This window comes from Bombus impatiens, unplaced genomic scaffold, assembly GCF_000188095.3.
Source record: "Bombus impatiens unplaced genomic scaffold, BIMP_2.2 scf_0217, whole genome shotgun sequence".
Lineage (NCBI taxonomy): Eukaryota > Metazoa > Arthropoda > Insecta > Hymenoptera > Apidae > Bombus > Bombus impatiens.
Window position 1 is genome coordinate 585,391 of NT_176636.1, and position 16,585 is coordinate 601,975.

The following is a 16,585-nucleotide window of genomic DNA, read 5'->3' on the forward strand; positions in this document are numbered from 1 at the left end:
GTGAGCGTATGTATGTATGTGCGTGGGTGACGTCACTAAAAGCTCTCTCACCGCTAATGCATTTGCGGAGGGGGATTCCCGGGGGAGGAACAGGAGAAGGAAGGCGCCGCGCCAGTGCCGTACTATGAAGCGTGAAAAATCGATCCTGAAATCACGACGGTGAATTCGCGAACCGATTACGACGGATCATTGAGCGAAACGATTAACTTCGAACGTACGGCCAGTCACCGGTCTCCCAGTCGGCAACCTAGTTGGGGACGATTACCAATAGCTGTCTCCGAAATTATTCGATAGGAACCGATCTCGTTCAGGAGGTAAGAGAAAAGAGCGAGACTAGAATTGATAAGACAACATTTTGTGAAAAAAAAGAAAGAAGAAAAAGAGTAGAGGAAAAATGAACGTTTGTAAAGAACGAAATATTCAGAATGGAATCGATGGAACGGAGAATGAAATATTTTTCGTCCGATAAGATATTTCTTCTGAAAAATCAAAATTATATGAAAATGTAAGATTCGGCGATACGCCGGTACGGTGGAAACGTGCGATTCAACCTTGGTTCTCTACCTTCAACCTCGGTCTCCCCTTTTACGCTTCACTTATCCATTTGAGTTATATCACTGTAGCATTTTCTCTATAGACTAAGAGAATCGATAAGCATCAAAAGTTTTAGAATCCTGACTCTTACACTTATAATGATTCTTACGTTGAGATAAATAAAGCAGATTACATTCGTACGTATCATGAACTTCGGTCGCACAAACTATACTCGTTGGCCAATTAATAATCAAAAGTAAACAGCTTTATTATTAATAATTGATTAAAACAGAATAACCTCTCTGTTAATCTACTTTTAAACTCGGCGTAAGACATAGAAATGCAAATGTTCTTAAGTATCGTATCAAAGTTCTTGCTCCCTACACAAATTTTGATATTCACGACCGAAATTGTTCGGTAGATTTTGATATCCAGCTTATCGACTTGCGTTCAACACAGAAACGATCAGAATAAGAGAGTTAAATACTCTGAACTCCAAAACGGAGGACGCAAGCCGAACCAGACTCTAAGACTCTCTTAATCCTTATTTTGACAAGTCGGACAGGACAGGCGTGATGGTCTTTGCCTTCGTTTATTTCGAAGCCACCAACCTCAAAATGAGTCCGAAAAACAAGCACAGCGAAAGAAAATTCATTCGCGTATCGCTGTCGCGTGGACTCCCAATTTATTTCACGCTGATCACGCAACATTATTCATTCTACAATCTACAAGGTGCCCTATAACTAATGATACTACCGAGACAAAAATGATTCAACGTGCCAGTATAAAATAAGAAAGCTATAACCACGCGGGAAAAGATGCCGACACACCTTAGCATACTTTTCTTATGAACTAGCTAGAAATTTCGAACTTATACACGGTTACGGTGCATTAAAATTTGAGAAGTATCGTTAGAAAATAAATAAATGCGTGTATATTAAAAATGTTGAACAAATATCAATAGTTACAAAACGTGTAGTGTTCGACGTACCTCTAAATGCTGAAGCAGAAGATCCAAGATGACCAGAATTTTGTTACTTGACAAAACCGCTTCGATGTTGGTGTCATTCTCACTGACGCTTAATTTAAATACACGGCATACCGAAAGAATGCTTCTAGAACATACGAAAATTTGCATTTAAGATATAAAATAGTATGCATATCCATATATAATCCAGTAATAGTAGAGGTAGTTTTTAGATCAGAAAGATCTTTCCAAAATTGTACGTTTAAATTACACGGTATGAGAGTGTAGTATAAAACGTAATTCTTTATCTGTCTCGGATAACATAAAGAGCAACTTACACTTACTTGTTTGGTAAATTATGAGATGCAGTTTGTGTTTGCAGTCCCAAATTCAATAAATTAGTTAAAATATCGAATCCATTTAAAACTCGAAATACAATCTGATCGAACGAACACTAAAATATTTAAAATGTAAGGTTTATTCGTCTTATATTATTCTTCTTATATTACTATTTTATTTAGATTATTATATCTTACCAATTTTGAATAAGCTCTTGTTATTTCACCCAATGAACGTTCTAAAGAAGCGATGGCGACGCTTGACCAAGCTGTCTTTGAATGATTGTTGTACAATCGATCCAATTCTTTTAAATTTCGTCGGAACTTTGCTTTATTAGTCGACTCGATAGATTGATTCGCATCTGTTTTATGATTGTCTTCCCATTCTTTACCTCGCAGAAACATACGCTGTTTCATTTTTCTGCATCGTCGTTTTAAAGCTTTCTGTTTCTCTTTCGCAGCTTTAATCTCGTTCGAACTATTATTATCAACGACTGAAATTGGGACATCGCGAATTTGAGATATATTGAAGCGCTGCAATTCATCTCGTGATGGCTCTCGACCATCGTGTGTGTTCCGTACTGCTTCGACGTGTGTTTTCCCTTTTAAATGGCTCAACAGGTATACCTCATTGGGTATCTACGTAATATACAATAAATTTAAATATTACATAAGTTGATAATTAAAACAACAAATATAAATAAAATTTAACAAACCGATACTCACTAGAGTTCCACATAAAGAACATTGTTTTTGAGCAGGATATGATTTTAACGTAGGTGGAACTTCTTCCGACCTTAAAATAGAAGATTCAACTGCTCTTTGTCGAATGTGTTCTATATTTTCAACGTGCCTTCTAGCTGATTCTTGCTGTTTTTGAGCTATTTTCTTCTGTAGTTCTTCTTGATTTGCTAACTGCGCTGCATGAAGCGCAGATAAACGTTCTTCTCTATCCCTTGCTTTTTCTCTTGCAAGTTCCTTAAAATTTTGCTAATTTAATATCAATGTTTTTTCAATTTTAGATAATTATTCGTGAAATATAATTACCTGACGTTCTTTTTCTCTCTCTAACTGCATCTTACCGACCCTTTCTTCGCGTTCACGACGAGCTTGTTTCATTTTCTGAATACGCAACTGCCGTTCCGCTTCCAAAGCACGTCTACGTTCTTCGGCAGCAGCCTCCTTAGCAGCTTTTTCTTCCTGTCGGCGTTGGCGTTCTTCTTGAATTCCCTAAAAAATAATTGTTACAAATAATACAAGAATTTATAATCTGTCTTATTGAAGATATAGATATACACAACGTACTTGCAATCTTTCTTCTTGTTCTTGACATAGCGCCATGAAATCGTGCCTCTTGTTTTGTGCTTCAAGTTCATTAATAAATGCAATTTCTTTTAACTTAGAATCTTCATCGTGAGCTTTTCTTACTATTTCTAACAAATGTTGCGTTCTATTTTCTTCCGCCTTTTTTAACTTTGTTTCCATTCTAATTCTTTTGTCTTCTATTAATTGGTTCTTTGCACTTTTGACATCTTTCACTTTATTCAACAATTCTCGCAATCTTTGCGACTTTTCCATTAAAAGTTTTTGACGTTTATGTTGTGCACAAGCCTGTTTTGCTTGGTACCGTCGTAACGTCTCAGGCAACGATCTCTTTCGAGATGGGGACGATAATTTCTGATGTAATTCTAAAGCTCTACCAGGATGACGAGCGACTAATGCGCGTAACTGAGCAAGCGTATCTACACACTCTGCCCAAGACATTTCCTCTAACACATTTTCGTATCTGTAAAGAATGATTTTAAACTTAATATACTAAAGAAAAGATAATATAAGAAAATTAGTACATACCTATCTTCTAAACTAACATCATCAGGCATTGTATTAGGAGATGTTCTTTGCTCATCTTCCATTTCAAGGACCATTTCACCGTCTGTTTCATCAGTTTCAGTGTCAACATCAGTTTCACCACATTCTAATTCTAAAATTTGTCTATGTAAGGATGCTTCTTCATCTGATAACTGTTGCGATCGTTGCGAATCTGCTTCCTCTGTCTTCCTTTCCTCTTCTAAAATTATTCTCTCTCTTTCTGCTTGAGCAGCCATAAATTGTTGTATACGTTTTTCAAGTAATTCCGCATCATTTTTGAAAATAGCTGCGATCATTGATGTAGAATTTATTTCGTTTAAATTAGCAGTGTTCTTGAAAACTTCTTCTACTTTATCTTTAATTGTAAGGTTTACGACCGATTCCCCTTTAACTTTTTCTACCTCGTTACTTATATTTTTTCCTTCTTTTTCTACAATACATTTCCGTTTCTGTTTACCATTTCCATCTGGAGTTAAACAATTCTTTTTATTCTTTTCAGAAGGACTTTCAATCGATAACGCTGGTAACGATGTTGCAGTACTTGGCTTATGAAATCTTGTAGACATATTTAAGTTATATGTACTGCCTCTTCTATAACGGCTACGGACCGTTTGCCAACCATCAGCTTCTTCTTTTGTTTTTACATGCGTCTGTTTTGTTAATACCTCTACAGAACCATTTATATCTCTATTCTGATCTTTTTTTAATAAACTTTGTTCTGAAATCTAAAGAAAAACTTATGATTATAAATGTATATCCCAAACAATTACCGATTAGGTAAAAAGAAGCAATGATACCTTATTGTCGATTGATTGAAATCGTTGCCTAACTATCACGGATGTTCCAGGTCTTGTTTTATTTGAAATCGATGTACTTTTGTCGCTTAATGTTGTTTTGCTTCTAACAAATTTTGGAGTTTCTAGGAGGCATGGTTGTTTTGGTTTAATAACCTTCATTTGCGATACCGTAGAATATGCTGGTTTGTTTGTATTAACTAATCCCTTACTTGAATTACTGGTTGATGTATCGGATATAAGCTTTGTTGGAGTTTTATTGTTTGCACTATCATTAACACTTGATTGCTTTTTTAATTTTTGGTTAATTTTGTTTGAAACCTTTGTAATATTCTGTATGTTTTTATTCACCATAGTGTTACTATTTTCTTTTGTTATGCTATTGGATTCTGTCATTTTATTTTCAGTTGCAACATTTTCTATACCAACATTTTTAATATTTTTTTCTGTAGTTTGTCTTTTTACTTTAGAATTGATTTCATTTTTTCCGAGCCCTATATCATTTTTAGGACCCAACGGCTTCACTTGAAAATTGTTTTGAGAATTCAATTTATTATCTATGCTATTAGATTTAGAAAATTCTTTTTCTGTCGATGTAGAAGTTAATTGTACATCTTTATCATTACAAACTGTTTGTTCATTTTTTTCAATTATCACATTAGAATCTGTTATTTTAGTGGTAGCATAATGCATCCCAGCTTTAACTGATTTTGATGCACTTTTAGTATCCAATTTACCTTTCACTTCACGAGATAAACTTTCATTTGCTTTTTGATCTGTAGTAATGCTGTTATTAATTTTAGTAGCTACAGTATGTTTTACCAAAGTTTTATTTACTTTTATTGTAGTTAATTTATCTTTATTCAATGATTGATTTATGCCTTTATCTATTGAATTTTTATATTTTTCACCTAAGTTTGTCATATTATTTTTGGGAATATTACCTTTATTATCCTTTATTAACTTGTGCACAGATTCTCCTTTTATATGATTTGCTGTATTGTCTACAGAAACAGATTTATTTTCTGAAATAATTTGATCCACAGGGCTTCTACAAACAGATTCTGTGGGACTCATTCTTTGTAAGGGACTAGTGGATTTCGGAATCATTGTGGAATTCCATATTCGACAAGGAGAAGTTTTTCTAACTTCCCAAGCTAAAGGAGTACGTCTTAAGGGTGGTGGCGAATTTTCATAGGCCCATTTAACTCTAAACCATTCAATCAAATTATGGAAATCTCTGGTATAATTTTCTAAAACTAATATCACTTCTTTACACTCAGAAATATTTTCATCTTCTTCGCATGTTTGATAAATGCCATCTACTGCTCTTTGCAAATTACCAAATAAGAATGCCCAGTATCTTGCCTGTAATTCTAATATAACAAAACAAAAGAATATTAAGTTAGTACATCAAAATTTATGAATATAAAAGATTCAAAAGTAATTGTAACAATGAATGCAAATGCAAAACTTATATGGAAACTTTGCTTTATATTGAAAATAAGTTTATAATTTTAACGTAGATAAATTTCAATTCACCAGATTTTTTATCCCGACCAGTAGAAGCTGATCTCACTCTAGGTGTTGGTTTCATAGATCTTTTAGTAGCATTTGTCTGTGATACTCTTGGAACACTAGGTGGTTTTTTGGTAACCTTTTCAGTATTATTTGTTCCAACTGGTACATTAAAAGCTATTAAATTTCTAGCTGCCCGACCTTCCTCTTGTATAAGTAACCTTACATCAGCCATTTTTAATAAAGTTCTATAAAGAAATCATAATCAAATATTGTCCATTGAATTATAGAGATACATTTAAACCAAATTTAAAGCATCAAAATAATGATAGAAGCAACAATAAAAAAGCAGTAATAAAAAAGCAACACATTGAAAAAATGCTAAAAATCAAATTCTAATGATTCATTGTCTTTATTAGCAATGTTACAAACATATATCTTTCATTTTAAATAAAAGACAAGAAATTGAAATAATAATAACTTCAAGAAAACACATTCTACATACATATAATAGTGACATTTTAATTGTTTTGTAGTACATTAACAATTTTATGTTTTATTGCAAGTTTAAGGTTATGTTATATTACTGTCACTCATATCTTAAGCCTTACAAAGTAACAAACAACGATTATTTGTATAAACAAGTAAACAATCATATATCAACGACATCATCACTACTAATAATATATAAGACAATAATTAATAAATGTATTCATGTGTTGACACAATCTATTTATGTTTCACAACATAAATTGCAAATTATAGTAACGTTTATGTTTTTAATTCACGACTTACTTTTATTGTAATTACAATTACAAAATATCAAAGAACGATTGACTACAAATTGTTTTCAAATAACGAGAACTTCGAACTGACATTTCAATAGTAATATAAGACATTTCATGACAAATATCTCCTAAGTTTCGCGGCAGTTTGTTGGTTGCACTGATCTTGCTGCATTAAAAACTGCAACCGTGGTACCAGGTTATAGGTACAGATACCAATTAAAATAGTCATTAATTGTATTTATTATGTACAGTATTATATTATAGTAATATTGCATAAATTTTGCATAAATTTTGCATTATTTTATACTTTATTAACTATATTTTTTAATGACTTAATCTAATAAGTGTACAAGTTACACATATTCATGTTTCTGAATCTGATCTTTTAACAATTTTCAGATCACGTTCTTAACGATATATATATGCATACATATATGCAAATTTGTCTTACATGTATTTTTATTATGTAATATACATATTAAGAAAAGCATACAAATTTTATCTAGGATATTTCAAAAGATGTGCTTACTCGTTGGATGAACTAATAACATACTGAATATATATATAATAAAACCTGAAATATATTCAACAAATAGAATTTATTAACTGACATTTTATGAACAACAACAAAAATTATAAAAAATAATAATAACTTTCATTTTTAAAATATTCTGAAAGCTCATTGGTTATCTGAAAGACGTAGGTACGAAACTAGAGTAAAATTGACCGAGCCTTTACATAAAAACGTTTTCATTCATAGACATATATGAATTAATTAAATTTAAAAGTTAGGATATTGTTCGTATGACGAGAAGGAGTGTTATTTGGAGTCATTGTTAAATTGGTTTACGCAGTAAATTGATGTGCAGCGCCATCAACGCGTGATAAGATGAATCGCAAGAAGCGGTTGTGAGGGCTGTAACTGTAACACACATTTACGTGTGGAAATTTAATTAACACTTTGTTGAAGTATCTTTTTGGGGTTGCACCATAGATCCCAGACAGATTTTTGAAGTCGGCCGCGAAGCCGATTATCACGAAATACGATAGTGCTGCGAAAATAGGATTAAAAATCGATCTCGAGGTTTCTAGAAGAAAAGGCTTCCAGAGAGGCGGACAATCTGCCACAGTTTGCGGGGTGACGCGGGGATATTTTCAGATAATCGTACGTATTTTACTGTTATACATAGAGTATTCATATTTCAGACATTCTTGCACGTGTGAGACACTCTGTGCAGCTTAGTTGTACATGGTACGTGACTCTGTGCACGAATTCTTTGTTTACGCATACACAGTAGCCTTGCAACAGCTTTGGAGGTTGGCAGAAATATTTCAGCAAAAATTCAATTGTTATACCATTATCCACTTTCTGAACGATTTATTTGATTTCCTTGTTAATAACATATACAACAAATATTTGTATTGCATCGTTTGTTTAGTTGTATATGATAGTTTAAGGCTTAAGGATTACTCGTTTCGGCAGAATTATACGTACCGTGAGAAGCTGTCAATTAGTGGTAAACCCGTATTAATTATTACAATTATGAAAGATTTTTATGATTTGGATGTTTAAGATTTAATTTTTATTTGTAATGTATATTATATTTATAGAAATAAAAGGAAACATTCTTTGATAACCTAAATTTTCTTATGTTAGTCATTTATAAGTTCTATTATAATGTACCTGTATGTTTATGATATATCTGTTACAGTTTGCAATAAGTTTTACTAAAAATGTTAACCTATTTATTTTCTTTTATATTTTTATATTTATGATGTAATTTTGTATAGCCTTTATAGTCATTATTATAACACGTTATATCTTATTCATACTATTCACGCCTCTGTAAATTATTGTGAAAGTATTGAAATAGTGTATGTATTTTACTAAGTAAAGAATATTAAAGGTAGTACTATTAGTTTATATTATTCATTCATTAATGCACCTGTGTAATATAATTTATATTTGTATGTAATAAACATATAGCATTAATCTTTTATAGTTTTCTAAGTACATGTTTATAGCAAAATTATTTTAAGTAATAAATTGGATTTATTATTTAGAAAGCAAGTTAAAAGATGTATAGATATTTTCTTCTAGAGGAGTTTCATCAAATATGGCTGCGCTACCAAGAAGGATTATCAAAGAAACACAAAGACTAATGCAAGAGCCAGTTCCTGGTATCAGTGCTGTGCCAGATGATACAAATGCTAGGTATTTTCATGTAATTGTAACTGGACCTGAAGATTCGCCATTTGAAGGTGGACTTTTTAAACTTGAGTTGTTCCTACCAGAAGACTATCCAATGTCTGCTCCTAAAGTTAGATTCATTACAAAAATTTATCATCCAAATATAGACAGGTAATTATAGACACATAATTTCTGACAATTATTTTGATAATTTTGTTTAATTATATTAGCTTTTTAAGTGTGTTAATTTATGTAATGCATAAATAAAATTCGATGTACAAGAAATATTTATATTTGTTGTATAGATTGGGCAGGATTTGTTTGGATATTCTTAAAGATAAATGGAGTCCTGCTCTTCAAATCAGAACAGTTTTATTATCAATACAAGCACTTTTAAGTGCACCAAATCCAGATGACCCTTTGGCAAATGACGTCGCTGAACTCTGGAAAGTAAATGAAAGCGAAGCAATACGCAATGCCAAAGAATGGACTCGGAGATATGCTATGGACAACTGATCTTAGATTTTCCATGATGCGAAGTGATGTCACCCCTATCTTTCCGAGTTTACCGATCACTTTACCCGCACCAGCTGCGTACCCTGCACCTGTGTCCACAATTTTGCTATAAAAATAATAAAAGTTTTGTAAGAGTAAACAGAATGAAACTGTATTTTCTATATCGCGGGGAATACAAAAATGTGTTTAGATTTCTTCAACGGTTTGTCGAACAGACTTGTCAAGAATCTTCTAACATTGAAAAAGTCAATCGTAAGAAGGTTCCTATTTCAGGAAGAAGGTATAATTTTAATGAATTGCTAGTTTTTGTTTAAAAATATACCTTTGTAGTAAAAATAAGTGAATGTAGCATGTTGCGTAAAGATTTTTTTTTTAAATATGATTACAAAATGGCTTGTGCAATCAGTAATTTATAGCCTTTATTTTGATACCTTTAATGTATCCCTGAAAAAAAAGCAGTACTGGATCGTTCATTATATTATACTAATATTACATTTTTCCGTATTCAATGTCTACTAACTGGTTGTCTGATAATCTTAATGTATTTATCATTTCCGTGAATGTACAATGTTAAATGAAAGCTCTAATACTGAATTTGGGATCTACACATATGGCATTTATTTATAATTAACTATTTTAAATAATAAGCGTACAAAAATATTGGAGGTATCCGCGAATGCGAAGTTCCATTTTTGAAGTGTATAGCTATTGTAACATTTCTCTATCGCAGATTTTTATTTATCAATGTAATGTAAGATGAAACATTTTGAATATTCATAACAAATTTCAATTATTTAACCTTAAAATTTTGATCGTATGAAAAATCATCTGTCTAATGATTATGTTAATCTATATTTTTACTGTATAAAAATACATATATATACATACACGTACATATATATATATATATATATTTTTATACATTTTTATACAAAACATTTTCAATCACTTTTGTTTATTTTTTCTTTTCTTTTTATAAAGGTAGAGTCAGAATAAGTTGGAAACAGTTTCAAAAATTTACTAATGTCTAATCATATACTTTTGATGATCTTTGAAATTTAGTTTAGATACAAGAATATTTTAAATTGCAAGCAAATAAAAGTGCTCATTCTTAATGTTCTGTAAAAATATTAAATTACATTACCATAATTTAAATTATAATATAATTAAATTAAAATATTAAATTTAAAGTTAAATAGTTTGCCTACTTTCAACAAATATCTAACTGTTGTTAAAAGGTTGCCTTACGAGATATCATGATTTTTAGCTCATACAGAAGAAGTGTAGCAAAGTGGAAAGTATCCTTTGTAAAACCCTGTATATTTTTGATGATATTTGAATAACGAGAGTAGTAACTTAAAGCAAGCAGTATATCATTTGATTAAAATTTCTTGTTGTCTTAATTGACTGCTTATCAATTTTAGAATATGAATAATAGTTTTTTTTCCTAATATCACAATGATAATTACATTCCTAATTTTGATATCAAGGTTTCTTTACAATAAGAAATTGCCTAACACTTTCAATATCAGAATAGTAAAAACTTTATTCATATTTTCCTTGACACACTAGTCCAAGAAGACCTTGGCTAACATTATTTATTAGCTGGGGCCTCACTTCTATATTTAATAGCTAATTTTTAAACTTTGCTTTCAAACAATTGTTAACCAGCAATTGTTTATAGCAATAATGGTTGTGAATGTAATATACTTTGGTGTCTTTAGACTGCTTCAACAGATGTGTCTTTCTTAATTAATTTCAAGAAAGACGAGTTTCATTGATATTAAAACATTTTTTTATTGTTAATTTTAGCCGTTTCAGCCATTGAAAACAAATTTAATATATAAAATAAGAGAAGAGAAGTGAGACAGACAATATGTTGAGAATTTATTTATGTAGTTTGTTTACCGGAAAGTATTAATAATTAGCATAACATATGGTTAAATGTATTGATTTCATATGTATGAAAAAATTGTATTATTGAATAGGTATCATTGCTAATGCCATTTAATTGATTACACAGATATAAAAAAGCTGTATAAAAGTTGAAGTATGACATTGTTTTCATCCATGCATGAATTTCAAAAAACTGCTATATAAATAGTTACAACAAACGGCTCATATTTAATTTAAGGTTAATCAGTATTTATTAATAGATCTTCAATTTGATCGATCGATATTTACATTATAGAACTTAAACAACCAGTTGGTATATTTCTGAACAATTCAAAATTTGTATTCATTTAATATATTAGTAATATTTTAATAAAAGTAATAGACAGTAATACTTAATTTAAATGTGATGAAAGGACACTGGGATCGGTTACACGAAAAGAAAAATATCTGTAGATAATTTGCAATAATAAAGAGGTAATTATAAATATATTACAAAGCAATATTAACATGCCAATATATTGCTGCCAATTTTCAAGAATGTATAATTACTTTACAATAATAAGAAAAATAGAAAAGCTAGATACAGACAATATATGAAATTTAAATTAGGATTTCTCATGGAAAAAGGCACTTGAAGATCCACAATTTATTTAAAAGTAATTCGAAAATTTTTTTTACATTAAATAATTTTGGTAATTCGTAAAGATTTTAAGTAAAAGTTTGTAATAAGAGAAGTCCAATTGTTTCAAAATAGAACCAGAACTGTTAAATTACTAGCGCTTAATGTTAATTTCAAAATTTAAAAACTGAGTATTAATGCGTTATATATCTGAAAATACATATTTCGATAAAATCCTTCGTTTTGGTATGTCGAAAAGAAAAACGTATTTTTAAAAGGATAATTTAGACTAATTCGTGATATTTCCTTTCAATAACGCAAATTAATAACACGCAATAAAAATATAATTTGTTTTTTTACATATCGCGTTATTGTTTTGCATAAATAATATGCGAAGCTTTTGGCATTCGATTAACTAGGAAAAGAAGATTATTGTCATCTAGATACAAATTTTAATGTATTCAAATATTAAATTTATAACTATTTTTTTATTATGCAACCTATATGTGATCATATGATATTACAAATTTAGGAAACGTGTGTACGTAATTTGGGGTGATTCTGATATTTAATTTCTGATTTTATATATTTAGGTTTAGAAGGTGAGCAGAGAATCGGATATTTATGTTTAATGTAAGAAAAGAACACAGTGAGATATATATAGTTAAAATAATCATTTTATAATATATCAAACGAAATAAATCTGGTACCGAAGGAAATTTTGTAATTTATTAGGAATTCTATTTAAGTAAGTAGTCAAAACTATTTTATTAAAATTAATGTTGATGTTCGTTGAGAATCTTATAAATAATTTATTAAATAATCTTTTCACACATGATACAGGATAAATCAAGCACCATATACGTAATGTATTTCAGAAGCTCTACGGTCGAGCCCATTTACCATTTTAGTGTCATTTCCAACATTATCGATTCGGCGTAGAATAAGATAATAACATTTGTGCTGGTACATATACATTGAAGCTACAAGATAAAATTGCAATATATCTCGATAATTATAGATGCAAAATTCTATACTTCTACAATATTATTTGTTTATTTTTATTATAAAGCAAATGACTAAAACGGAGCGTCTCCTCTGTACAGAACCAAAAGTAGAACAGAAATTATTTTTAGGAACAAAATCATTTATTTAAAAAGAAACAATATCTCGTTACACATCACCAGAAAGATCCAAAAGCTTTCTGATCCGCTGATTTGCAGTTTCTGGAATCAATAAGAATTTCGCTGCAGTCTAATGAAGTGGTTTGTACTGTTTACTATATAAATCATAATTTATCTATCAATTATATGTAACTACTATCAGTTACAATTCTGAACAAAAAGCTTTATAATTTTATGTTTCAAAAATTAATATTGTGATATATTATAATAATGATCGTGCTCAGATCTCACCGCGTGGAGGTTGTTGCATCTGGATATCCACCCTAATTATGCCTCGTCTATTTTCCTTTTAATTTCACTTCAAATATCATACAAAAATAATGTAAAAGAAAAAAGAAAGAATTCATACTATTTTATATCAACCAACATTTTGAAGATTCAAGGTAATTTGTATTTGAATTAGATCAGATATTACGAACGATATTAATTCGAAAGTCTTGCAATAATTTCAAATTCTATTCTGATACCATTCTAATACGATACCTAATACTATTTTCTAAGGAATCATAACAATTTATAACGAGAAAAGATCTAAAAATAATCACAATATGTCTCACGATACGCAACGTTAAAGCACACGTGCTTATCGTTTCGTCATAACACGAATGTATGAATGATTCTAATGCAACCGTATTAAGCTTCAGTCGATATGTGAGCAGCTCAATAGCTTCGTAGGATCATATATCAATGGTACATGATCAGTGATCACCTCTGTGCAACTCTCCCAATTGCACCGGATGAAATGTGTTTCCAACGTTACGGTGAAAGAGTTTTAGATTCTTCATAAAGGTAATATTACCGAAGAAACGCAACGATTATTCATTAACGCAACGCTAATGAAGAACGTAATTAAGCAAATAACCCATGGTAACCGAAATACAAAGTTTCTCTTTGACGTAATCAACGATGAAATTCCCCGAGGATACGAAATTGCCGACAGCGTGATTAATTTTTCCGTGTGTTGTAGAGACGTCTTTCGCGGTTTGAAATCGCGAACTTGGTCGTTCGAACAGACAGAGCAAATCTGTCGGAGTCAGGTGGGCGCGTTCGAGATTCCTTGAATGAGTCCGTCGAAGGATATTCGGTTAGACCTCCTCCTGATGCGGCGATCCGACGTGATCTGGATCGTTGTTGGTATCGCAAGGAGGGGAAGATCGGCACGTTGCGTCGCGTCATGGAACGGGCGATGCGAGACACGGATATTTAGGAGAGTCGAGTTGTCGGGAGGGTAGTTATGCAGAGTTGGATGCCAGAATTTCGGAGCCTCAAGCTAATTTCTCTGCCTGGTCGCCATTACCACAGGGTGACTCGATTCACTTTATCAGCCGAAAGGATATCGGGTGGAAAAAGATCGAACGCGGAGCTTTACACAGGAGGTTCGAAGGATTGGCGAGGATTATCAGGATATTCCAGAGGCGAGTAACTCGATCAATGAATATTTCCTTTTTTCTATTCTCGCCGATATTGATATAGGGTGACTAACTGGCTTTTTGTTTATGAAGAGATTGTAGGGTCTGTTGCGTTCTTTTCTTTGTCAGAGATCGTACAATTTTCAGAATGGAGTTCCGTTTGATCGCGCGGCTTAAGAAAATAAAGTAGAGCAAGTTTCGTCGCGCGATAACGTGATTCTTTCTGGAAACTTGGTTATAATATAGAATAGTATAAGAAGTAGCGTTAGATATCAGCGTTTCTTATTAAAATGCGATCGGGTAACGGCAATTTTAGGAAAAGGTGTATTCAACGCGAAAGCGGTTATTTACTGCTTCAGCATCGTGTAGCACCTTAGTCTTATCCTGCTTTAGAATCATGCCACCATTAACGCGGTACTTTCCTTCTAGGGACACCCTATAAATTAAAATAGGCCACCCTACATGGACGCGGTAATCGAGAAAATGTAACGAAGGTTTGACGTATGAAGGAAGTATCAAAGCCTAAGAGATACAAGCATTAAAGTTACTTTCACGTATATTAAGCTAGCGTATCACGAAAACAATGCAAACATTCTCTTAAAGTTCACCGATTTTCATTTCTTTGTTCCATTTGCCGTGTTAATTTCATTTGGTGCTCAATATCGTGAAAACGAAGAAAAGGTGGTAAATGAATATGTCTTCAAAATTCTCTGACGTTTCACAAAATTCTTCTCGTTATTCTCAGTTACGCGCTAATGATATTTTTCATATCTGATCGCTTTCATCTATTTTTCCAGTGTCTTGCTGCTTTCGAGTAATAACACTCGTTTCTTTCGCCGAACGAAAATCTTGAAAAATATGCTGGAATTCGCAGCATATACGCGTCATAAGTAACGTAGCTGTTTCATGTTTGTAAGAAATCGTTTGGTGATTACCATTAATTTTAAAACGTATCAGACATCATCTTTCAAAATCCTTGCACGATAAATATTCAAAATTTATGTTCCCTTATACGCGATAAATCAGTACACCCAGTTCCTGATACGAACACTTTATCAGAAAAATTCTTCTTCGCATCTTCATATGCATAATTCAATTAAAACTGCCTAACAGCTGAAGCACGATCGACCATGTATACACATACATGTATCTTCCTGAACCTCGACAACGTATAAAGTATGGTATAATTTCAAACGTGTAACAATTGTTTCGAACGTTGTAAAAAAAGTACCTGACCCATGCCGTTGGCAATAATAATTGCGCGATGTATGCCTCGGAGAATGATTGGTCGAACCTTATAAAATATGTTCTCTAGACGAACCCATAGAAAGACATACAAAGGGATGAAATCCGCAGATCGATTTGGATGGGTAATCGGTCGATTCTTTTCCATTTTTAGGTAAGGAGGCAGAAGGAAATCGATGGAACGATAGAAAAAGGGTAAAAAGAAGGAATGACCAATGGCCGAATGATATTGCAACGTTGGAACGAGCATTGATTCACCAATTCCGGCGCGACGTCGGTCGTATTGAACTTGATCCCATTTCTTGCAGCCCAATTAGCCCACATATAGATCCGCCCATGCCGTGTCGTGTGGGGTGGCTTTCAGCGGGAGTGTGCGCAGTGACAGGTAAGCGCGCAGCTTCTGGGGTTGGAGAAAAGGCAGAGCAGAGGAGGCAGCCCCGTGAACCCGTGGCGATGCCTCTGGGTAGGCACGTCGCGACTCCCGATGCCGAAACATCCTCGACCATGTCGGGTGCCGGTAACGGGCCACCAGTTTCCACGTTCTCGTTCGTACAACGGCCGTCCTCATCCTGGTCACCTGGCCCGACCTCGTTACTGCTGCTCGCCGGACCGACTCGATTAATAATCGTTTAATCGGTCCTCGTACCTTCTCTCCAGCCGACCAGAGACACGCTCGTTCGCGCCGCATCCGCCTCGACGCTGCCGCCGCATCCTCGG

The 16,585-nt window shown here is 32.6% G+C and overlaps 2 protein-coding genes across 5 annotated transcripts in view; one reads left to right on the top strand and one right to left on the bottom strand.

Annotated features, from left to right (window-relative positions):
* Nucleotides 1–7,183, bottom strand: part of LOC100746450 (S phase cyclin A-associated protein in the endoplasmic reticulum) — a 34,091-nt gene extending 26,908 nt beyond the window's left edge. Inside the window, exons 1-10 of one of the 2 annotated variants that reach the window (XM_003488073.4) lie at nt 6,816–7,183; nt 6,045–6,268; nt 4,506–5,878; nt 3,691–4,433; nt 3,145–3,625; nt 2,887–3,069; nt 2,566–2,817; nt 2,038–2,478; nt 1,846–1,955; nt 1,526–1,649 (exon numbers count right to left, since the gene is read on the bottom strand). In XM_003488073.4, the coding sequence (XP_003488121.1) occupies nt 1,526–1,649; nt 1,846–1,955; nt 2,038–2,478; nt 2,566–2,817; nt 2,887–3,069; nt 3,145–3,625; nt 3,691–4,433; nt 4,506–5,878; nt 6,045–6,255 (3,918 nt within the window). In that variant the 5' untranslated portion in view covers nt 6,256–6,268; nt 6,816–7,183. Of the gene's footprint in view, nt 1–1,525; nt 1,650–1,845; nt 1,956–2,037; nt 2,479–2,565; nt 2,818–2,886; nt 3,070–3,144; nt 3,626–3,690; nt 4,434–4,505; nt 5,879–6,044; nt 6,269–6,525; nt 6,791–6,815 lie in introns of those variants that run through there. The other variant, XM_012383401.3, reaches the window with a different exon arrangement.
* Nucleotides 7,184–7,654: 471 nt separating this feature from the next.
* Nucleotides 7,655–9,970, top strand: LOC100748002 (ubiquitin-conjugating enzyme E2 N). Of its 3 annotated transcripts, none has more exons than XM_003488087.2 (3): nt 7,655–7,973; nt 8,910–9,170; nt 9,305–9,970. In XM_003488087.2, exons 2-3 carry the CDS (start codon nt 8,926–8,928, stop codon nt 9,513–9,515), a joined length of 456 nt encoding a protein of 151 aa, XP_003488135.1. In that variant the 5' UTR covers nt 7,655–7,973; nt 8,910–8,925; the 3' UTR covers nt 9,516–9,970. The 3 variants fall into 3 exon arrangements, with proteins under 3 accessions (XP_003488135.1, XP_012238855.1, XP_024222133.1); XM_012383432.3 differs by having other exon boundaries at nt 7,659–7,973; nt 8,896–9,170; XM_024366365.2 differs by lacking the exon at nt 7,655–7,973 and adding an exon at nt 7,996–8,325.
* Nucleotides 9,971–16,585: the final 6,615 nt, after the last annotated feature.

Coding starts and splice junctions, on each gene's coding strand:
- LOC100748002 (XM_003488087.2), top strand. CDS start 8,926: ATGGCTGCGCTACCAAGAAGGATTATCAAAGAAACACAAAGACTAATG. Junction 9,171..9,304: donor TATCATCCAAATATAGACAG/GTAATTATAGAC, acceptor TTTGTTGTATAG/ATTGGGCAGGATTTGTTTGG.